The following is a 23,339-nucleotide window of genomic DNA, read 5'->3' on the forward strand; positions in this document are numbered from 1 at the left end:
TTTTCACCAATCACCTTAAATTTCTATTGTCTCGTTACTGACCTTTCTAGAAGACTATTTTGCCTTTTTTTTTTACTGACTTTTGAACACATTGATTCTCCTGTATTTTTGTTGTTAAGCAAAACAGCCCAGCTTCTCTTTCATATTGAAAACAAAGCTGGTTTAGGAATATCTGTGGAATATTTTGAGTCCAGTATGACTCCTATTTGGAACATTGCTAAAGACTGTCTTCCTCTAAAGATGATGGTATGCCTCTTTCACCAGCATCTGCAATTTTTTTAAATCCAAGCTTCTCCAAAAACCTGAAATCCCTGGTATAGTTGTAGAAAAGACATGTTATATGTAATATTTTTACATACAATATTAGCACTCAATGCATTGGATTTTTAAAAACCTCAATTTCTTGAAGAGCAATGATTTCAGGAGCTATTGGCATTCTCTTACTTATCATTTTGAGGCCGATGTGAAGTAATATCACTTTCCATGTAGGTTGAATAAGCTTTTTTGTGTCTAGGCAGCCATCCTTTGGTATCTTCATTGACTATGTAAAACCAACTTCTGGGGATTTTTAAAAAATCTTGATCCACGCACCTTTTCAGTTACAACTTGGTTTTGCCAAAAAGAGGGTGTTGAGGCAAGTAAGTAACTGAATGTTGTAATGATCTATTTCTTGCAATAATTCATTTGGACTGACTGGAAAATTGAGATAGTGTGCAGTGAGTCCAACCATCTCAATCTGATCTAAATTCAGCATTCAGGATAATTAAAACAAACCTGCGTGAATATTGTCTGACTCAATTGAAATTTGATTAATTACAATTAATGACAGATTTAAAGTTTGCCAAATTCTGTTTCACTAAAATACATTTGATTGCATCTCTGAGCCTTGATGTCTAAAATAGTTGTGCAGGATTTTTAAAAATGAAACAACTACCATGAAGCTAAGGGACCCCAAGACCCCTCAAGATTGAAGAGTAGCAGAAAAGTAAAGTAAGCAAAGAATAATCAGTGCCAGTAGCTGGCACTGGTTTAGATTTGTAAAGTATTACATAAAAGGATGATGGGTGGACAAAGTACAGAACTGAGTTCAGGGATGAAGACTGTGCAGGAGAATCATCAAACAAAAGTGAGGACAATTCTGAACTGAAGCTTTCATAACCAAAGATTATCTGTGTTAGAACAAATGGGTAGTCATGATCATTTGAGCAAATCCAATTTTACTAAGTACTGTAAGCTAATATGCAATTTAACGTACTGGATCAGCTACTTTAAATCCGGGTGAGGCTCTAATGATATCCTGGTAGTGTCCCTTCCTCAGAGCCAAAGGACTGGAGTTCAAGCTCCAGAGGTGTGTGTAATAAACCTGCTTTGAACAGGTTGATTTTTAAAAATACATAAATCAGCAAGCAGGCTTTTGAGGAGATTGCAACAGATCTGTCAATGCATTCCCTCAAGGAGAAAGGATTAGTTTTCATATCATTGGATGGAAAGGAAAAGGTAAAAATAATACATAAAACACTAGGTTCAGAATTCAGGGATCAGATTTAAAAAGAAAATTATAAAAACAATGAGAGCTTGAGTAAATATTGGTAAGTAAAATTGAGAAAACCCAAAGGTATGGTTCAAGAGCAAGACAAAGGGCGAAAAAGCCTGAGAAACCCAAGAATTTAATTGTACAGACTTGCTAGCCTGATTCTGTCGTCAATCCCATTTAATTCCTCAGCTGACTTGTGCTTTGACAGTTGTACCTGCACAGCCCTTTTTTTGCCTGACTGGAGGCTATTCATGACCAATGCCTCAATGTCAGATCATTGTCTCAGAGTTGTGCTCTGTATTTTGTCCATTATGAACATTGTGATAGAAAGTGTTTCCTTTTCATTACTAAATATCCTCTAAAAATATAATAGTAATGCTCAGTCCAAATCATTTACTTTTTGTGGTGTCATCAATGATTTAAACTGTAATCCAGCTCCATAATTAAGTTTGCATCCAGAGCAATTAACCACTTGCCCAAGTATTGAGATGATGTACGATGCAAGTTGTAGGAAGATGTCAAAAGTAATTTTGATACAAGTGAATAGAATTTAGTATGAAAAGGTGTAGTACACATGATGATGTAACAAAAGGTTTAGGAGAAGTTTAATAAAAGCTTTCAGTTGAGGTTGACGGTGGTTATTGAGTTCATTTTATTACATGTACATTATCACAGTCAAAATAATTACTGCAGTGACAAATCTGCAGTAGCATTTGTGTCACTTTAGGCTTGTTTCCTCAGCTATAAAGTTGCTCCCAGTGTTATGGATTTACCCAGTCCCTTCTGTTCATAGTATTTTGACAACCCATTATCCATTTGTTTTCCTTTTCCACTCAAGGTGTCAAATCTTTGAAAAGTGAGAGCCATCTCCCTGTACACTTCGTCCATGGGATTGATGCAAATCAAGCATAAGAATTTGCTCATTTCCTACTTGGTGTTGATGAAATTTGATGTAGGGTGGAAATGTATAGGATAGGTTTAAAATGAGAAAGGAAATGTTTAAAGGAGATGTGCAAGGGAAGTTTTTTAAGAGCGTAGTAGGTGTTCGTAATGCACTACAGAGGTGGTGGTGGAAGCAGAAACCTTAGCAAAGTTTGAAGCGCTCAGATTATAGGTATAAACCAGAGAGGGGGATGTGGACCATGTTCTGGAAGATGGGATTAAAATAGCTTCATGGTGGACTGAAGACCATGTACCTGTGCTGTACTGTCCTAAGACCTGAGTGGAATAATTGTATTCAATTTTACATGCCACGGAGATAAGAATAGGCCATTTAGCCTTTTGAGCCTGTTCCACAGTTCAACAAGATCTTTCACCTCTGCCATTTTTCCTGCACTACCTTGTGTTGCTTGATATCTTTAAGTACGTAGAAATCTATCTATCTCCAACTTGAATGTGCTCAATAATTGACCCTCCTCATCTCTGAGAGAATTTCAAAGATTTACCATTCCAGATTGATGGAATTCTTCATCTCAATCTCTTATTGTAGGCTATGGTTCTAGGTGCATGTGAGCCAAGCCAGGGCAGCATCCTTTAGTGTTTATAGTCAAAAAGTGTAGTGCTGGGAAAGCACGGTCAGGCAGCATCCGAGGAGCAGGAGAGTTGACGTCTTGAGCATAAGCTCTTCTTCAGAAATGTGGCACTTTTTCACTATGATCTCCAGCATCTGCAGTCCTCACTGCCTCCTTTCTGTATCTCCTCTATTGTGGTTACCCTTCACTGTTCCAAACTCACGTGCAGGCCCAAACTCTTCAATTTCTCCTTGTAGAACAAATTTACCATCTCAGCAGTCTGCTGAAATGTTCGTAAGTTTTCTCCTTGGGGAAGAAGACCATGTTGAACGTATCAAATTCTTAAGGTGGAGTGTGATGTCGGTTCTTCATTAAGATGGACAGTGACATTCCTAAAACTGAGAAAAGTGATGGCTGGGCTCCTCGCTGAGATAATTGTATCATCGGTAGCCACAGGTGAGGTGATGGAAGACTGGAGGTGCCACTATTTAAGAAATGTGATAAGGAAAAGCCAGGGAGCTATAGATCAGTGAGCCTGACATAAGTGGTGGGCAAGTTGTTGGAGGGATCCTGAGTGACAGGATTTACATATTAGCGATTTTTGAGAGGGACTTATATATTTGGAAAGGCAAGGACTAATTAGGGATAGAGTTGGTTTTTAAAAAAGGTGGTCCAGAGTCCGTGTGGTTTAATTAGGGATAGTCAGCATGACTTTGTGTGTTGGAAATCATGTCTCTAACTTTTTTGAAGAAGAAGTAATGAGAGGATTGATGAAGACAGCACTGCATGTGATCTAGATGGACTTCACTCAGGCTTTTGAAAAGGCTTTGCATGGTAGACTGCAAATTTATGAAATTCTAACCTAATTAGACAAGGTAGATGTCGGAGGGATATCTTGATTCCTGGAGAGTCCAGAAACAGGAGTCACTGTCTTAGGAAACGGGGTAGGTGTTTTAGGATAAAGGTGAGAACATTCTTCACCCAGAGAGGTGTGAGCCTGTGAATGATATGCCACAGGAAACTGTTGAGGCTGAAACATTGAAGACTTTCAAGAAGGTTGTAAATATAGTCTTTGGAATTAATGAGATCAAAGGATATGGGAATGGGGTACTGAGTGGGATGGTCAGCCATAATCATATTGAATAGTGGGGAAGGCTTGAAGGGCGGCATTTTATGAAGTTAAGTTTTCAGTAGGCTTCAACCAAGTGGTACACAGCAATTTGGGCTCATGGGATTGTGGTTGCTGTGGATGAGCTTGACACTTGGTTAATTAAACAATAGAAATGGCCCATTTCAGGCTTTATATTGTAAATTGTGGAGTGGCACAAGGATTTAGACTTGGGCTTTTGATAGTTGCAGTTTGCAACACTGATCTTGATGAGGGAACCAAGGTAGTATATTCAAGTTTCTGATGATATGAAGTGAAGTTTAAAAAATGAACTTTGGGGAGGACAAAGGATACAGAGGTGGTAGATGGTGCAAGTGTGAAATTATCCAGTATTTTTAAAAGATGATACAGATGACTGTAGAGGTTTATAAAATCATGGGCATAGATAAGGTGAATGGTAGGTATCTTTTACTTTTGGGATATTTTGAGACTGGATGGCATGTTTTTTAAGGTCAGAGGAGGATTTTAAAGACATGGGGGCAATCTTTTAGTGGTTTGTGAAACAAACTTGCAGAGGAAATGGTGGATGTGGGTACAGTTAAATGTTTAAAGGCAATTGGATAAGTACATGAATAAGAAATGTTTGGAGGTATATCGGCCAAATCCAGGCAGGTGGGGTTAGTGTAGTTTGGGATTATGGTCAGCATGGACTTGTTGGACCAAAGGGACTGTTTCCGTGCTGTATGATTCTTGATATATAAAGTGACTGATTGATGTGATCTGGCTCAGGAACGGCAAGACTGGGTATTAGATATTCCTGAGTTCAAGATGTTCAAGAAAGGAGGAAGGTTAACAGTATAGTATTAGTTAAGGACAAAGAATGTCTGACGGTTGAAGAATAGAATCAGTTTGGCTAGAACTAAGGAACATAAAAGATTCAATTGAATTCTATTTGTAGTCTAAAGATGACCAACTAGTCGAAAGGAGGCAGGGGAACAGATAAGCAGGTAAATTAGAGATGTGAACATTATAGAATAGTTTTAATGGGAAACTTTAATTATGCAAACAAAGACTGAGAATCTTTTAGTGAATGACTGACTGGAATGAGGGGTGGTGGAGGCAAACAGTAACTGAACAATGGATTACTTTTTTTTAATAGATATTTTTATTAGAAATTTAACATTTTTACAAGTTTACAAAAATAAACAAAACCCTCAAGTACAAACATTGATATACAATTAAATCTTAAATATATAATAGCCAAAATTTAACAAAAGAAAAATACCGAGGAAAAAAACAAAACTCAATCTAACTACTAATCTAACCTACAACTAACCAGAGTGTATATTTAAGTCTCTTACATTATTCAAATAAGAGAAAGAGGAAAAAAAAAACAACTGATAACCCAGAAATTGGGTAGTGAGATACATACTTGGAATGTGTTAACATCAAATGTAAAAAAAACCCGTATTCGTGCGGGATTCCTCTCTTAAGGGGCCCTGGACCAGCCAGGTTCGTAATCTCAATTAAATAAAAGCCCTTGTTAGGATAGCCAAAATATCTGTATTCATATAATTCAAGAAGGGCTGCCATATTTTATAAAATAATTCGGTCTTTTGGTGCACCATATTTGTAAGGAAGTCAAGGGGAATACATTCCATAATTAATCTGTGCCAATTTGAAAGTCCAGGGGGGCCCTCAGTCACCCAGTTTACCAAAATATTTTTCCTTGCACAGAAAGAGAGAATAGAAAATAGTCTTTTCCCGTGCATGTCAAGGGAGGGAAAGTTCGAAAAGCCCAAAAGGAGAGATACAGGGTCCACTTTAATTTCAGTTCCTAAAATTTCTGTCAGGGTACTTGCTACTTTAGTCCAGTATCTACGGATCTTATGACAGGTCCATAGGCAATGTACAAGAGTGCCCACCTCTATTTTACATTTGGGACACATTGGAGATGCTCCTGCCTTAAATTTTGCCAATCGAGCCGGTGCTATATGGGCCCTACGAAGTATCTTTAGCTGGATAGCCTGAGTTCTGTTCAGTTGGTGATTCTTCTGGCGTTTTCCCAAATGTCATTCCACATTTCTATAGAGATTTCTAGTCCCAATTCCTGATCCCATGTTTTAAGCAGATTGTCCATATCTCCCGATACTTCATCATGTAGTAAATGATAAATAGTACTGATGGAGGATACCCCCATTGGTCGTAGTACTCTACATTCTCTATCTGATTTATAAAGACTATCTAATAACGTAGTCTTGTTCTGTATATAGTCTCGAATTTGGAAGTATCGATAGAGGTCTCCATTAGGTAATCCGAATTTCTGACGCAGCTGTTCAAAAGACATCAGGGCCCCATCTTTAAATAGGTCCCCTAGACATGAGATACCCCTGGATCTCCAGAGTTTAAAAGTGGTGTCTGTAAACCCCGGTTGGAATCCCCATGCTCCCACTATCTGCGCATAGGGGGATGTTTTATGTGAGTTGCCCTCATTTTGCCACATTATATTCCAAGCTTTAATGGTGTTTATTATTATAGGGTTTTTACAGTGATCCGTAATGATTTTCCTCTAGTCTCGATACTAACGTTTTAGAAAGGATTTTAAAATCTACATTTAGCAAGGATATTGGTCTGTATGACGTACAATCTTCTGGGACCTTTGCTTTTATAAGGATAAGAGAGATATTTGCCTCTTTCAGCGAAGGCGGGAGACAGCCCTGACTGTATGCGGAGTTATACATGTCCATAAGTGGACCAGCCAATATTTCTGTAAATTCTTTATAGAATTCAGCTTGAAAACCATCTGGGCCAGGTGCCTTACTGCTCTGAAGTTGCCTGATTGCGTCAAGTATTTCTTGGACTATTAGGGGAGCATTTAGGACCGATACCTGTTCCGGAGTTAGGCCCGGAAAGGTCAAATTTTTCAAAAATGATTGCATCCTCCTAGTCCTGTCTTCACAATCCTGCAATTTATATAAATTAGAATAAAAATTTTTAAAGATTGCGTTAATCTTTTTATGATCATGAGTCAAAGTACCCCTGCTTTCCTTGATAGACGTGATAGTTTGAGGGGCCTTTTTTTTCTTTGCAAGAAATGCTAAGTATCTACCCGGTTTATCGCCAAATTCATATAGCCTTTGTTTTGCAAATAATATTTCCCTCTTAGCCGTTTGGGTAAGCGTAGTGTTTAGAGCTGTCCTAAGGGCCGTAATCCTTTGCAATGTAATAATAGAAGGTCTATCAGCGTATGCTGTTTCAGCTGCTTTTAAGCGAGCTTCGAGCAGATGCTGCTGTTCTCCCTTTAATTTTTTCTGGGTCGCTGAGTAGGCGATGATCAAACCTCACGCGTAAGCTTTGATGGTCTCCGACATCATTGATGGGTTGCCCGGGGGGGGGGCAGTACAAATTTAAAATCCCATATTCCTCTCCATTTATAAGGGCTTTAATCAGATTTGTCTGATTTAGGATTTTGAAAGGGAAATTCTTCCGAACAAGAATAACAACTCCCCTACTTTTTGAGCTAAAAGAAGAAAAAAAGGCCTGATCAAATCCACCCTGTCGTAATTTCAAGTGTTCTTTATCCAACAAGTGTGTCTCCTGTAGGAGAGCTATATCAACTCTTTCTTTCTTGAGGTTTGATAATATTTTCTTCCTTTTGACTGGCAAATTACTCCCCTTGACATTCCACGTGCACCACTTAACTGACTGATCAACCATAATCATCTGGGCAAATCCGAGATCCCTCGGGAGGGGAAACCTTATGCAGAACATCCCGAGCGTAGAGCATATAAAATTTACAAAAATAAAGGCTCTCTAATACACTAACAATAGTATAATAAAAAAACTACTTCTAAATAATAAAAAAAAATAAAACTTATTTAAATGGAGATTTTCCCCCTTGTTCCCAGGGGGTATCACTTCCTTTCCAAAGGTCCATCGTATCCTCTCCCAACCAATGCCCTACCCTTGACCCAAGCGCTCCTCAATAGGATGAGGAGAATTCAGATATAATACAAAACTAAAATTAACAGTGAACACCCTACCCCCACCCACACCAACACCTGGATATATTTGGTAATGTTAATACCATGTATAAACATATATAACTATAAAATTACAGCCTCAACAAATAATAATTAAATATAATAATACAAAATAACAAGGGAAAACAACCCCGCTCCTAGAGACAGGTAAAATAGAATAAGGTAACCACCTCCCCCCACCAATATTAACTAAACCCCCTGACTTATACACACATGCACATACATACATATTTATATTTATACATACCCACATACATACATAGAAGAACAATTAAAAAAAACAACCCCAAGGGGGGGAGAAAATCGTTAAATAGAGAACAAATAAATAAATCCCTTTCCCCACCCCCCACGATAATATTAAACAGTAAGGTAAGAAAAAGGGGGGGGGGGGGATATAAACCGGAGTGGGGGAAAGGCAAACCAACATCCATTATTTCTTACAATTTATTTAAGAGAGTCGAAAAATTCCTTAGCCTTTTCTGACGATCCGAAGTTATACACGGATCCTTCATGGTTAAAGCGTAGTGTCGCTGGGTAGTGTAAGGAGTACTGAATGTTTAAGTCCCTTAAACACTTCTTCGCCTCATCGAATGCCTTCCTCTTTCGGACCAGAGCTGGGGAAAAGTCCTGGAATAACAGGATCTTGGATCCTTTATAGATCGTGGCTTGGGAATCTTTTCCAAAATTTCTAGAGGCTTCCAGGAGTAACTGCCTCTCCCTATAGCTCTGCAGCCGAAACAGGACCGGGCGTGGGCGCTGGTTCGAGCCGGGCCCGCGTATTGAGATCTGGTAGGCCCATTCTACCCTTACCTGGCCTGATCCAGCTTCCAGATCTAAAAGCTGTGGCAGCCACTGCTCGAGAACCGCTGTAAGCTGGCCTTCCTCTTCCTGTTCCGGAAGCCCCAGCAAACGAATATTTTTTCGATGACCTCGATTATCGAGGTTGTCAATGTGATTCTCTAAGGTTCGGACTCGCTGTTCGAGAGTCCAGACCTGATCCACGGCCAATTGCGCTGTAGTTTCGGAGGTCGCGGCCTTTAGCTCCGCCCCTCCGACTCGGCGCTCGATTTCTTTAATGTCTCAATCGTGCTTTTGCAGCGCGGCCGAGAGTGAGTCCCATCAACTTCGGGATTCTTCAATGAAAGCATCGATCTTCGCATCCAGTTTGGAGATGATTTCCACAAGACTTTTCACTGTAGGTAAGTCCCCCGAAGCGGCTGCGGACGCCTCTGCTGCAGCTGGAGAGGGTGGGGGAGGGGTTCCTGCTTGCTGAGAGCTGCGGGCTCCCTTCCCTTTAGTCATTTTTACTAAAGATTAGATTGTTTAAATTTAATACTGAGCAACTAATTAAATTAAACAGCTATTTTAAATGATTTGGTGAGTGTGGTGGGGGTGGGTGACCCACTTTGCCCAAGTCTTGGGAGGAGCACTATAGACTCAGACTTGCTGGGTTGCCGCCATCTTGGATCCCCCTGGATTACCTTCAAAGAGGAGATGAGGCCGCCTACTTGCGAAACGTTTCAGAGAACACCTCTGGGACACCCGGACCAAACAACCCAAACACCCCGTGGCTCAACACTTCAACTCCCCTTTCCACTCCACCAAGGACATGCAGGTCCTTGGTCGACTCCATCGCCAGGCCATAGCAACACGACGGCTGGAGGAAGAGCGCCTCATCTTCCGCCTAGGAACCCTCCAACCACAAGGGCTGAACTCAGATTTCTCCAGTTTCCTCATTTCCCCTTCCCCCCCACCTTGTCTCAGTCCCAACCCTCGAACTCAGCACCGCCTTCCTAACCTGCAATCTTCTTCCTGACCTCTCTGTCCCCACCCCCACTCTGGCCTATCACCCTCACCTTGACCTCCTTCCACCTATCGCATTTCCAATGCCCCTCCCCCAAGTCCCTCCTCCCTACCTTTTATCTTAGCCTGCTGGACACACTTTCCTCATTCCTGAAGAAGGGCTCATGCCCGAAACGTCGATACTCCTGCTTCTTGGACGCTGCCTGACCTGCTGCGCTTTTCCAGCAACACATTTTCAGCTGGGTATAGTCAAGGTACATTTCTGCAATAGGAAAGGTAGGATAAACGAATCCAGAGCGCTCTGAATGACAACGGAGGTAGAAATTAGGACAAAGGAGGAAAAGTCAGCTGACGTCAGGGAGAAAATAAAATTGAGAATCTAAATGGTTGCTGAAGGTTCAGAGGGGAGGTGAATAGGCAAGAGGACCAAAGAGGAATGATTTGAAAAGACTGGCAGCAGACATAAAAGGATGTCCAAATGTTTTCTATAGATATCCAAATAGATATACAAAACTTGGTAAAAGGAGATGGGTTGATTCAGGAGAAATGAAGGGATTGGCCCCAAAACATTAAATGAAAACTTTGTGTCTGATTTTAACAAGAGGGATGATATTCAGGCCATAGTGATGAGGGTACTGTAGCTAGAAGAATTCAAAACTTAAGGAAGAAGTCTTGAATAGACTGTCGGCGCTGGGATCATGAGATGCATCCAAGTATTTTGAAGGAAGTGTGTGTAGAAATTGCAGGGACATTGGCCATACCCTTTCAGTCTTCCATAGAAGAGGTGCTATACATCCTTTCAGTCTTCCATAGAAGACTAGAAAATTGCAAGTATTACAGCCTTGTTCAAGAAAGGTTGAAAGGATAAGCTGAACAATTAACTTAATGTCTCAAGTGGGAAAGCTTCTTGAGCCAGTTATTTGGGCGAGAGTTAGTGATTGCATGGAAAAGGTGGCTGGTGTTTTTTTAAGAGGTAACAGGCTCGATGAAGGTGAAGGTGATAGTGTTGATGTGTATGTGGACTTCCAGAAGACATTTGATATCATGCCATACAATAGACTTGAGGAAAGTTATAGGTCATAGACTAAAAGGGTCAGGAGAGATATGGATACAAGATTGGCTGAGTGATATGAAGCTGTAATTGTGGATATGTTTGGGGCTGGGTGAAGGTTTGTAGTGAACTAAAACAAAGGTTGGTATTGAGACACTTGTTTTTTCTGGCATTTATTCAGTGATCTAGATCTTTGTGTGCAGGGGGTAATTTCAAAGTTTGCAGATGACATAAAACTTGGAAGAATTGTAAACTGAGGAGCACTGTGTAGAACTCCAAAAGCCATGGACAATTTGGGTGAATGGGCAGATATGTGGTAGATATGATTCAATGCAGAGAAATGAGAGATGATGCATTCTGGTATGAAGGGCAGTATGAAATAGGGGTACATTTCTAAAGGGATGCAGGATCAGAGGGCCCTGGATGTTTATTTACACATTACTGAAGATGGCAAGACAGGTAGCAAGGGCAGTTAGTAAAGTTTATAGTGTCCTCAACTTTGTATTAATAGAGGAATGGAATATGAGAGTAAGAAGGTGATGTTGAACTAATATAAGAAACTTAATAGACTTCATTTGGAGTGTTGTATACAGTTGTGGGTGTTACATTACAAGAAGGAAATGAACACATTGGAGAGAATGCCAAAGTGGTTTACAGGAATGGTCCCAGGAATGAGAAAAATCAGTTATGAGGAAAGATTAGAAAAGTTGGAACTGTTCCCCTTGGAGAGAAGGTCGTTAACATTTTCAAAATCATGACCTGGCTGAGTTGGATAAATAGGGAGAAGCTGTTCATGCTTGTGAAAGGAATGAGAGGGCATGGATTTAGAGTAATTTGCAAAAGAAGCAGTCAAGAGGACATTAGATAATTATTTGGATGAAAAGCATGTATAAGAATCACAAAACACTTTGGTTCAGTAAGTAGCTAGGCAAATAATTTTAGCTTCAAACTCTTTGCAATAAAGCTATCAATTTATGCCTTTACTTGTTAAAGTCTAATCCCCTTTTAAAATTCCTATGCGCGCACACATATGCAAACTAAAAAAGAAAAGAAATGGATTTGAGTTGAGGAAATACTGGACTTCACAGCTCACTCACATCACTCCACAGGGTTCCTTTTGCTTACCAGGACTTTGGATTTTCAATCCCTTCTCTCCAGGTTTTTGTGGCAGGCACAGTGTATACCACAAAGTCTTTTTAAAGGCAACTAGTGTGAGAAAAGACAAGTTTTTTTTCCTGCATTTTTCTTGGTGCTGAAAGAGAAACCCACCTGACCATAAACATGTTGAACCACCGTGTGTGCCCCCCCCCCCCCCCCCCCTTAAAAGAGAGCAGGAGGAGTGAAGGCCATCCTTTGTAAAATATCCAACCAGGATTCAGAAGATCTTTCCTTTGTGAGATGAGAACAGGTGTTGAATGAGAATCTCCGACCTGTATTGTACACCAGTACCAGACTGCTGATTTTATCAAAAACCAAATAAAACATGGAATTAAAGTAAACACCATGCTCCTTCAAGATATTTCCACCTTTTTTGTTTGGAATTCTCTTTATTACATTCATAAAGAACAAAGAGTAACCAGAATGAATAATCAAATTATTCTGTTTTAAAAATGTTTCACATTTTACAGAGATGGAGCCCTACAGACTGTGGGTCCCCAATTTCATTTCAAATAGCAGTATGGCCCCTAGTCTGTCTGTGGGGAACCACAATTATTGTGGAAAGCTCCTGAAGGAATCATTTTACTAATGTACAATGTAGCCCATTTTTCATCAGAAGCAAACACTGCACATGGAAACTCCTGACTGTAGTGTTTTATAATTCCAGAATGTATCTATTCAGAGGCTGCACACTAAGATCCCCACCCAATAAAACAGAAGGTGGTGAAGAATTGTTCATTTCCCAGTTTCCTCCTCTATGGATTCTGGCACATGGGTTTATGATGCAGCAAATATCCGTATTGTCCAAAACCGGGAGTGTCAGCAGACTCTGAAATAATGGCATTGGGGTTTCACTTCTGGTTTTCTTGTACTCCAAATTTTTTGGTACAGAAGAATGCCTCCCAGAAATCTTGCTGATTCTGTTCCTGATCTGCAGGATGTACAGCTATAGTTACAACACTTCATGAACTGTTGGTACTTGAGTAACTGAATTGTAATGGGTGCTTTCAGTAGGACCAGATGTTGGCAGAGTGCCCGATGGACAAGTTGGAACACTGATACAGGAGTAATAGCTTTCCTTGGGCTTGAGTATCTGTGTTCAAAGCCCAGAATGTAACAGACATTGTGTGTTAACCAGCGTTCATGTTTGTTCAATGTCTGTTCAGAGCAAATGGGGATTATCCAAATGAAGAGTGCCTCCCCCTTACTATTTGCAGACTATCTTCTGAATGGAATGCCCTGTTCGGAGTCTGGCCACCACTTTTTTTGAGTTATCATCACCTCTGCTTCCGTCTTAAAGAGGCCTCAACTGAAAAATAAAAGTGTTAGTTGGTCAAACAGAACACAAGAACCAGCTTGGTTATTTACTCCTTTACTACATCTTATTTTGATGATGCTGTGTTTTCACCCTACTGTGTTCTTGTTTTCAAAAGTCAGAAGAGCTGAGGATTTTCTGAGCCAGGAATATGTCTGAATTGGACAATCATGAAGACTTGGTGAGAATGTGGGATGCCCTCTGGTCCATGGGAAGTGGGGTTCTAGGTTCAGGTTTGCTCCCATTTCTGTGCTGAGGCGATTGTCTCAGATGCGCCAGTTAGAGGCATTAGAGTCTGCACCCCCAACCACAGAATTGAACAACATACCGGGCAGAGGGCTGGTCTGGCATACTGTCCACCGGACAAGGCAAACGTATCATACAGACACGATGACCCGAGTGGTGAATAGCTCCTGATGCTATCTGGCTGCAATTATTGCTGAAAAACAGCAACATGGAATCATATACCAATTTCACGCAGAACTAGCCCTGTCAGCCTATTGGCTGTGTGATACTGTGGTCCTATCAGTGTAACACCCAACTCCCTCAAGTATCTGGGCTGTGTTGGATTAGCACGAGGAACACAAAAAGGCATGTTAAAATCAGAAGTTTAAAATTGTGGTTCTTACCTGTGTAATCTTGGGAGCACATTGGCTTGAATATCACTTCTTTGAAAGCTACAATCCATTCCTTGAGATCCTGAGCATCTTTGCAGGTAAATACAAACTTCCGCTCTGGCGTCTCAATCGTTATCCCCAAGTTCCATTTATTGCCTTTCACACCGGGTGGGAGGCCCTCCAGAATATTATACCCATACTGTGAATGCCCAATGAACACCTCGCCTTGTGCATAGGCATCCTGAAAGAAAGAACTTTGTGAAAAGCGCTGTTAAGCTCAATGTCCCAAAGGTTTTTGCCATCAGTAAAACTGAAGTGACTGCGGGAAACCCAATTTGTGCCCAGCCTGGCTCCTCCCACACAGCAATGTGACCATGACCACATCATTTGTTGATAGTGAGTTCTGACAGAAGGATCTTTGATCAAAAATGTGAATTCCATATCATTCTTCATGCAAATTCCCAGATTTGCTGAGGATTTATTTCCAGCATTTCTGTGATTATTTCAGATTTCTGGTGTCTGTTGTGTTTTTTCATGTCTATTACTACTTGTGGTAGGTTCACGGATAAATTGATTGAATCAGGATACAGGGAAAGGCTCACTGTTCTTCTTTGACGTCGTGTCATGGGTTCTTGTATGACTCCTTGCAGGGACAGTCGGGGCTTCTGTTTAACATCTCCTCTGAAAGACAGCATCTCCAACAGTAAAGCACTCCCTCAGTACTGCCCTGGAGTGGAGCTTAAACCCACAACTTCCATCTTGGTCAAGACAGCATGCCAGCCTTCGGCAAGTCCAATATGACAAGGAGGAAGATGGGGCAATAGCTAATCCCGATGATCCCACAGTGAAAACACATGACACTGAGCCTCACCAACCAATAGGGATTTCGATTTCAAATTACTCCTGTGGGAAACTGATGCTATCAGATTATCTGTCAATTGATAACAAACACAGAGCAGCTGTTCAGATTGTGTTAGGGATAATGTGTTATCACTGAATTAATCTGCCAGAGACCCTGGCAAATGATCTAGGGACACTGATTCCAATTTCACCACAGCAGCACTTGGAATTGGAATTCAATGAATTAATCCGGAATTGAAAAAAAAAAGTCTTGATATGTGAGTTTTTTGAACTGTATTCCTCAAAAGATGGTGGCAACAGAATCCTTGACTGTTTTTACAGTAAAAGTGGATAAAAAGTTATCAGGGAAGAAGCTAAAGATGTGGAGTAATCAGATTGCAGTAGTTATAATGCCAGATGGTGTTAATGTGGGACAATTAAGGAGCCCTGGCTGACAGACATAAACAGGAGTGTCAGGGCTTCTGTTCACTGAGCTGACTCTGAAGGAGCTGGACCAGTGTCAAAGACTTTGCACGTGTAGATAAAGGGTGACTTTGTGTTGGGATACTCTGTGGAGTTATTTCACACATCAGTCTTGACCTCTTTGAATGGTATAGCAGGCACAAGGGGTAGAGTAGCCCACTGCCCCTGTTATACTTTTAATGTTAATTTTCATGTGTTTACATTAATTTATATTAACAGCAAGATATTTAAAGATCCCATTGAGCCAATTCCTTAAAATAGCCTATGATTCATTTAGCATCTCAGTAACTCTTCTCACCTCATCTGAGGAACAATCATGTCAAAGGTTGAGAGGAATCGTGTTCTTGTTGCCATTGTATGAATCTTAGATCAATCTGACACCAACAGTGGTGTACTTCATTGAGTGATGTATCAGCCCTTGGGTGTTTTGCTGTCCCTGGCATGCTTCGACAACTACTGCCTTTCTGAGCACTTACCAGCGGTTCCTTAAAGTACAGCAGTTTACGATCCTGAATATCCAGTGTGAACCATCTTCTCTTAAAAGGTTCCTTTTGCTGAAGGAAAGGGCCATACTTCAGTTTATTTCTATGGTATATGATGAAATTTCTGTCTTTTTGACACTTGAATGCTTTACATGTATATTTAGTTTTCTTAACATTTTAATATATATCAGACGAAATAAGGTTCAATTTACATAGAATTACATTATAGAAGTGAGTCTTTCAACACTTGACCCATGCTGATGTTTCTAGTCCACAAGCCTCCTTCACCTTACTTGATCTGACCACAGCTCTGCATCATTCTTTTCCTTTTCCCCCTCAGATAGTTATTGAGTTTTCCCTTGAATGCATTTCCCTTATTTTTTTGTTCCACGTTCCTTAAGATGATTTTGCTAAATTTCTTTAGTAACTGTCTGCTTGGTTTGGTCACCAACAAATAGAAACATCTTCCCTATCAAACCTTGGAGATAAGATCTTCAGCCTGTTCATCCTTTACCAAAATTTTAAAATGTTCTAGCTATGATTAATGTCCTTGCATTTGCCTCTATGTACTACTTAAAATATGGAGTTAGAATTCTATTCTGAATGTGATGTAACCAAGATTTATATAAGTTTACTCCATCCCCTTGCCACACTCCATCTTCAGAATAAATACCAACCTTTCCTCAGCTACAGTCAGTTCTGAAGGAGGGTCATTGGACCTGAAACCTTAACTCTGCTTTCTCTCCACAGGTGCTGCCAGACCTGCTGAGCTTTTCCAGCAATTTCTGTTTTTGTTTCTGATTTCCAGCATCTGCAGTAATTTGTTTTTTTTGTTTAATACAACTTCTCTGCTTTTCAATTCCATCCTTCTCAAAATGAATCTCAGTGCTTTATTTGTTTTATATATAGCTTTAGTGTTCTGCATTAGTCCTTTCATAAATTCCTACCTCCAAGATAGAGAGGGATTCCTGATCAGAGCTAGTATGGTAAGGTGATCCTCCAAATTCTCCTCGTATCCTGAGTGCGCTAGCCAGAGAGAATGCTCTGGAACATCTGACATAAATGCAATGACACTGCTGACCAGAGCACTTGAATGTTTGCTATTCTGTGTCTACTGTTCTGGGAATCTCCCTTGATGGCGATATAGTTAATTGATGATTCTAGTTTTATTGCAAGAGTTGTTGACTATATCCAAATTTCTGGATTATATTTTTAAAAAGTATTAAAAATTAATTTCAAATTCCTGAGAAAGCCTTCCTGGAAAGACTACTTAAACACCAACTAATCTCACCCTTCTGTACGCAATTAGATTTTGTAGTCTTAAAGCGAGAAGAATACATTGTATAGTGTGAGATATAAAGTTCCTCAAATTTTGAGAGTGTCGTGTATTTTATTAGATTACTTACAGTGTGGAAACAGGCCCTTCGGCCCAACAAGTCCACACTGACCCGCCAAAGCGCAACCCACCCAGACCCATTCCCCTATGCTTACCCCTTCACATAACACTGTGGGCAATTTAACATGGCAAATTCACCTAACCTGCACATTTTTGGATTGTGGGAGGACACCGGAGCACCCGAAGGAAACCCATGCAGACATGGGGAGAATGTGCAAACTCCACACAGTCGCCTGAGGCGGGAATTGAACCCTGGTCTCTGGCACTGTGAGGCAGCCGTGCTAACCACTGTGCCACCGTGTCGCCCCATTTTAGAAAAGCAGGAGGCTGGAAGAACACAGCAATTCCATGAAAGATTTACCATTTCTACAATAAGCGCATCATATTTATTCTGTAATGCACAATGTACATACCGTGGGGCCAGTTTTCTCCATATATCCCTCCTTTAAATAATTTCTCGTTAATTTTGGTATGAGCTGAGAAAATAACAATATAAAAATCCATCAGTTCAGTAGACACACTATACAGACACATGAAACAGTGGTCCAGTCGTGGTCCTTTCTCACAGCTACCATTAGCTCATTTTAATTCTTCCATCTAGGGAGATCTGAATCCTGTTGCTGAACTGACTTCCCTGTTCCCAGAGGTATCCTCATGCTACCTCATGCTATCATTTTAAAAAGTGTATTCTAAGAATTCAACTATTCTCGTTAGTTCTGGGGTAATTTCCCCCTCAATCAAACATTTTCTAAACCATTTGTAAAGCAGCCTCCAGACTCTATAATGTGAAGTATGTGGCTCTGTTAATGTATGTATAAATTTGTGAAAGTATCTATGCATATATCTGTATATACTGGTATTTGCATAGTGTATTTTGTGCATATGTACATTTCAAAGCCTGTGTTTATGCAATTGTTTGTGTTATTCATAGTGTCTTCATCTGGAAGTGTTTATGTATGTCCATATGTTTGTATCTTTGTGTGCATGTCTGTGCGTATCCATGTGATCGTGTGTGTGTATGTGCATCTCAGTGTGTGTCCATGGCTATGTCCATAGATGTATCCGTCCGTGTGCATGGCCTGGTGGGTGTCTATGTGCATGTTATTGAACAGGGTTGCATAGGTGGAGCCAGATAAACTCTGATAGGATGGTGGGCACTCGGAGTAGAGGGTGTAAATGTGCAGGTGATGTAGAAGATCAACAGTGTTGTTGTTGAATGACCAAGCAAGTCCAAACGGCCTACTCTACATTTTATGTGTTCATTTACGTTATGTGTTTCTCTGTATCTTTGCAGCTCTTTGTCAATATATGATTCACACATATGTGAGCTCACCTCTGTGTCACTGGTTGTAGGGAAAGCATTTTTCAGATATCTGAAACGGGCTGCCCTGATTGCATTGAACCAATCCACAATGTCCTAGGAACAAAACAGGAGAGTCAGTCATTAGGACTGAGACAGACAGACAGAGAAAAAGAGGGAGAGTCAGCATTGAGTGAAAGTCAGTTTTGGGGCAGAGAGAGAGTCAATATAGAAAGAGGGTCAGTATTGAGACAGATAGACTGGGAGAGGGAGGGTCATGTCGACAGAGGGTCAGTATTGAGAGTGGATTAGTACTTGAACAGAGAGTGAGAGAAGGTCAGTATTGGGACAGACAGACAGACGGTGGGGGGGGGGGGGTCATATTGAGAGTGGATCAGGATTGGGACAGAGAGACACTGAGGAATGTGTAGCTTCTGTTTGCTGTGGAGCTTTTGAGGCTGTTAGACCCTCCCTTACCTTGCCGTTTTTGTGGTAGACAAACATACTCCTGGTACGCCCATCTTTCAGGTAGGTGATTTGCAGCCCATTTGGATTGCCAATTTTTTCTGGCTGGAATGTGGCATTAAGCTCTGACACGTGAATGACTCCTTTTGGCTCTTTATCCTGTTAAAACAGATTGTGTTGTTTCATTTGTAACACCTCTGCCTGCTTTCCTCTTCTCACACTGTACTTGTGTGGTTTCTCCATGGGATATCAGATCCTGAACAGCTGGAATATTGGAATTATCCTGAAGGAGTCAGCCTGGGATGAAATGGAGTCGAGCATGGGAGAGATGGAGAGATGTGCAACTATGGAATGACATCTGCTCTTTTCATGTCATCTGTTTTTTTTTTAACAGATTCCAAGTAAACAAAATAAATTCGTAATTTGCTATTTTACGTTCCTTCTCTGCATTTAAGCATGTATATATATGTTATTATGGCCACTAGACTTCATAAAGTAGCTATGATGAACCTGTTTCTTAATATAAATTAAACAATGTGGTAGGAAGGATGGTGATGTCGGAGGTGGGTGAGATGATGTGAAGCTGAACTCTGCTCACTGACGAACAATGTGTCAGTGTGGTCTTGGAGACGGGGGGGAGAGGGGGGTTAAAATTTATTGAAGCTTTAATATCAGGTAGCTGACTTCTGCTACAGATTGACAGACTGAGTCAGTGAGACCAAAGGATTTGTGCAGAAGTAGCCCCACATTAGATGCTGCCAAACAGACGAAAAGGATGGTTTTTAGGTGAAGCTGGAACCAATGTTGCAAGAAGGAAGGAAGGAAGGAAGGATAGTGTGAGGTTGTGACCCCACTGGAACCACTGGGAATATTACAATGAGGCTCACATTGCCAGGAATTAATAAAATAAAACCTGATTTAAAGGGAAGAGAAAGAAAAATGCAAAAATGTGAACTTTGAATTTCAAAGAACAAGAAGACAGTAAAAACCTTATGCGTTAAAGACAAAAACAGGGAGGGAAAAGAGAAATTCCTCCGAGACAAATTCAAAACAAGATTTGAACGGAGAAAAGCTTTGATTCAATGAATAGGGGCTACTTGCTGATGTTTCAAATTTAACTTCTGGTTTTGACTCACTTCTTCCCTAAATTAAGTGCAAAAGAGGTTGAAATGTGTTTCATGTCACGACAAAATTGTGACAAAATTACAAATGGACAATTTGATTGCAAAGCGTTTTTGTGGAGACTGCTTCAGATCTGTACTCTGACATAAACACAGACAATGCTGGAGAAACCCAGTATGTCAAGTAGCATCTGTGGAGAGAAGAACAAATGTTTCAAGTCCCGTGGCCCTTCAGAACTAAAAGCAGTTGGGTAAAGGTGATATTTATGCTGATGCTAGGTGGGGTGGAGAGGTAGGAGTGAGCAAATAGGTGGAGGCAGAGAGGGAGAGAATGAAAATGAAAGGAAGGCAAAGAGACTATGGATGGTAAACCAGCGAAGCTGTTCCTAGTTTTGAAGAATGAACATGAGTTGAAAACATTAACTCTGTTTCTCTCTCCACAGATAGTGTCAGACCTATTGAGTTTTTCTCGCAATTTCTCCTTTTATTTATTTCAAATCTCCAGCATCTGCTGTTCTTTGTTTAATTTTGGAAGTGTACTCATCTCTTTCATGTGCCATGACCATGACACTAAGGAAACTAGTCAGGGCAGTTCAGGGAAATGTTTACGAATTTGAGGAAATAACAGGATCAGATTTCTGTGAAATTCGAGAGAGAAAAGGGCATTGTATTTGAGAGATGATATGGGTCAAAAAAAAGATTGAACAACACTAAGATCTTAGTTTCTCTCACTAATGAGTGAATTTAAAAATAGTAACATTTTGGGAATAAGATGGGACTTGGAAGATAAGAGCAGCTGCTGTTGAGCTGCCCATTAAAAATGGTTTCAATTTGACATTTTGTCCTAATTGGGGGAGGTGGTGACATCATATTGATATCACTGAGGTAGTCATCCAGAGCAACCTTGGCAACATGAAATTGAATCTGACCACAGCACATAGTGAAATTCAGCTTCCATAAAATCTGGAATTAAAAACTAGACTAATTTTCTTCAGGGAGGGAGGTCTGCTGTCCTTGCCTGATCTGACAGACATTTGACTCCTGACCCACAGCAATTTGATTGACCTTTAACTGCCCTTTGTAATGGCCTAGCAATTTATTGAATTCAAGAGCAATTAGAGATAGCTACATTCCATAAAAGAATAAAGGAAAAGAAAACAAGAATGTAAGCTGTTATTTGCAAACACCTGCGTAAAGTAGAGAGATCGGGGGTCTGAGTGAATAAACAATGATATGGAGGTGCCGGTGTTGGACTGGGGTGAACAAAGTTAAAAATCACACCAGGTTATACTCCAACAAGTTTATTTGGAAGTACAAGCTTTCAGAGTACTGGTACCTGATTACCTGATAAAGGAGCAGTGCTCTGAAAGGTAGTTCTTCCAAATAAACCTGTTGGACTATAACCTGGTTTTGTGTGATTTTTAACTTTGAATAACCAATGGTTACATTGATTAAGATATCAGAAATTTAAAAAAGAGGATAAGTGTGATTCATACCTACTATATACATACCTACCTACTAGAAAAGGTGCAAACCTTTACCTACTCTTGGGAAATAAGGCAGGGCAGGTGACTGAGGTGTCAGTGGGAGAGCACTTTGGGGCCAGCGACCATAATTCTATTCGTTTTAAATTCGTGATGAAAAAGGATGACCAGATCTAAAAGTTGAAGTTCTAAATTCGTGAATGGCCAATTTTGACAGTATTAGGCAAGAACTTTCGAAAGCTGATTGGAGGCAGATGTTCGCAGGTAAAGGGATGGCTGGAAAATGGGAAGCCTTTAGAAATGAGATAACAAGAATCCAGAGAAAGTATATTTCTGTCAGGGTGAAAGGGAAGGCTGGGTGACTAAAGAAATTGAGGGTTTGGTTAAGAAAAAGAAAGGATAGATCGAGTGAATCCTTAGAAGAGTATAAAGGCAGTAGGAGTATACTTAAGAGGGAAATCAGGAGGGCAAAAAGGGGACATGAGATAGCGTTGGTAAATAGAATTAAGGAAAATCCAAAGGGTTTTTACAAATATATTAAGGACAAAAGGGTAACTAGGGAGAGAATAGGGCCCCTCAAAGATCAGCAAGGCGGCCTTTGTGTGGAGCCACAGAGAATGGGGGAGATACTAAATGAATATTTTGCATCAGTATTTACTGTGGAAAAGGATATGGAAGATATAGACTGGAGGGAAATAGATGGTGACATCTTGCAAAATGTCCATATTACAGAGGAGGTCGTGCTGGATGTCTTGAAACGGTTAAAGGTGGATAAATCCCCAAGACCTGATCAGTGTACCCGAGAACTCTGTGGAAAGCTAGAGAAGTGATTGCTGGGCCTCTTGCTGAGATATTTGTATCATCGATAGTCACAGGTGAGGTGCCGGAGGTTGGCAAACGTGCCACTGTTTAAGAAGGGTGGTAAGGACAAGCCAGGGAACTATAGACTGGTGAACCTGAACTCGCTGGTGGGCAAGTTATTGGAGGGAATCCTGAGGGACAGGATACACGTATTTGGAAAGGCAAGGACTGATTAGGGATAGTCAACATGGCTTTCTGCGTGGGAAATCATGTCCCACAAACTTGATTGAGCTTTTTGAAGAAGTAACAAAGAAGATTGATGAGGGCAGAGCAGTAGATGTGATCTATATGGACTTCAGTAAGGTGTTCGACAAGGTTCCCCGTGGGAGACTGTTTAGCAAGGTTAGATCTCATGGAATAAAGGGAGAATTAGCCATTTGGATGCAGAACTGGTTCAAAGGTAGAAGACAGAGGGTGGTGGTGGAGGGTTGTTTTTCAGACTGGAGGCGTGTGACTAGTGGAGTGCCACAAGGATCGGTGCTGGGTCCTCTACTTTTTGTCATTTACATAAATGATTTGGATGCGAGCATTAGAGGTACAGTTAGTAAGTTTGCAGAAGACACCAAAATTGGAGGTGCAGTGGACAGTGAAGAGGGTTACCTCAGATTACAACAGAATCTGGACCAGATGGGCCAATGGGCTGAGAAGTGGCAGGTGGAATTTAATACAGATAATTGTGAGGTGCTGCATTTTGGGAAAGCAAATCTTAGCAGGACTTATACACTTAATGGTAAGGTCCTAGGGAGTGTTGCTGAACAAAGAGACCT

At 40.6% G+C, this 23,339-nt stretch overlaps 2 protein-coding genes across 3 annotated transcripts in view; one reads left to right on the forward strand and one right to left on the reverse strand.

Annotated features, from left to right (window-relative positions):
• The window catches only part of tefm (transcription elongation factor, mitochondrial), a 93,015-nt gene that overhangs the window by 11,568 nt on the left and 58,108 nt on the right, over nucleotides 1-23,339 (forward strand). The gene's annotated exons all lie outside the window — the stretch shown is intronic.
• The window catches only part of adap2 (ArfGAP with dual PH domains 2), a 29,984-nt gene continuing 19,224 nt past the window's right edge, over nucleotides 12,580-23,339 (reverse strand). Inside the window, exons 6-11 of the mRNA XM_043715113.2 lie at nucleotides 19,119-19,265; nucleotides 18,675-18,758; nucleotides 17,755-17,817; nucleotides 15,940-16,017; nucleotides 14,153-14,381; nucleotides 12,580-13,517 (exon numbers count right to left, since the gene is read on the reverse strand). Coding sequence (XP_043571048.1) covers nucleotides 13,486-13,517; nucleotides 14,153-14,381; nucleotides 15,940-16,017; nucleotides 17,755-17,817; nucleotides 18,675-18,758; nucleotides 19,119-19,265 — 633 coding nt within the window. The 3' untranslated portion in view covers nucleotides 12,580-13,485. The remainder of the gene's footprint in view (nucleotides 13,518-14,152; nucleotides 14,382-15,939; nucleotides 16,018-17,754; nucleotides 17,818-18,674; nucleotides 18,759-19,118; nucleotides 19,266-23,339) is intronic.

The sequence above is a fragment of the Chiloscyllium plagiosum genome, unplaced genomic scaffold, assembly GCF_037043375.1.
Source record: "Chiloscyllium plagiosum isolate Xiang-an unplaced genomic scaffold, Cpla_swu_hap1 HiC_scaffold_25, whole genome shotgun sequence".
NCBI lineage: Eukaryota > Metazoa > Chordata > Chondrichthyes > Orectolobiformes > Hemiscylliidae > Chiloscyllium > Chiloscyllium plagiosum.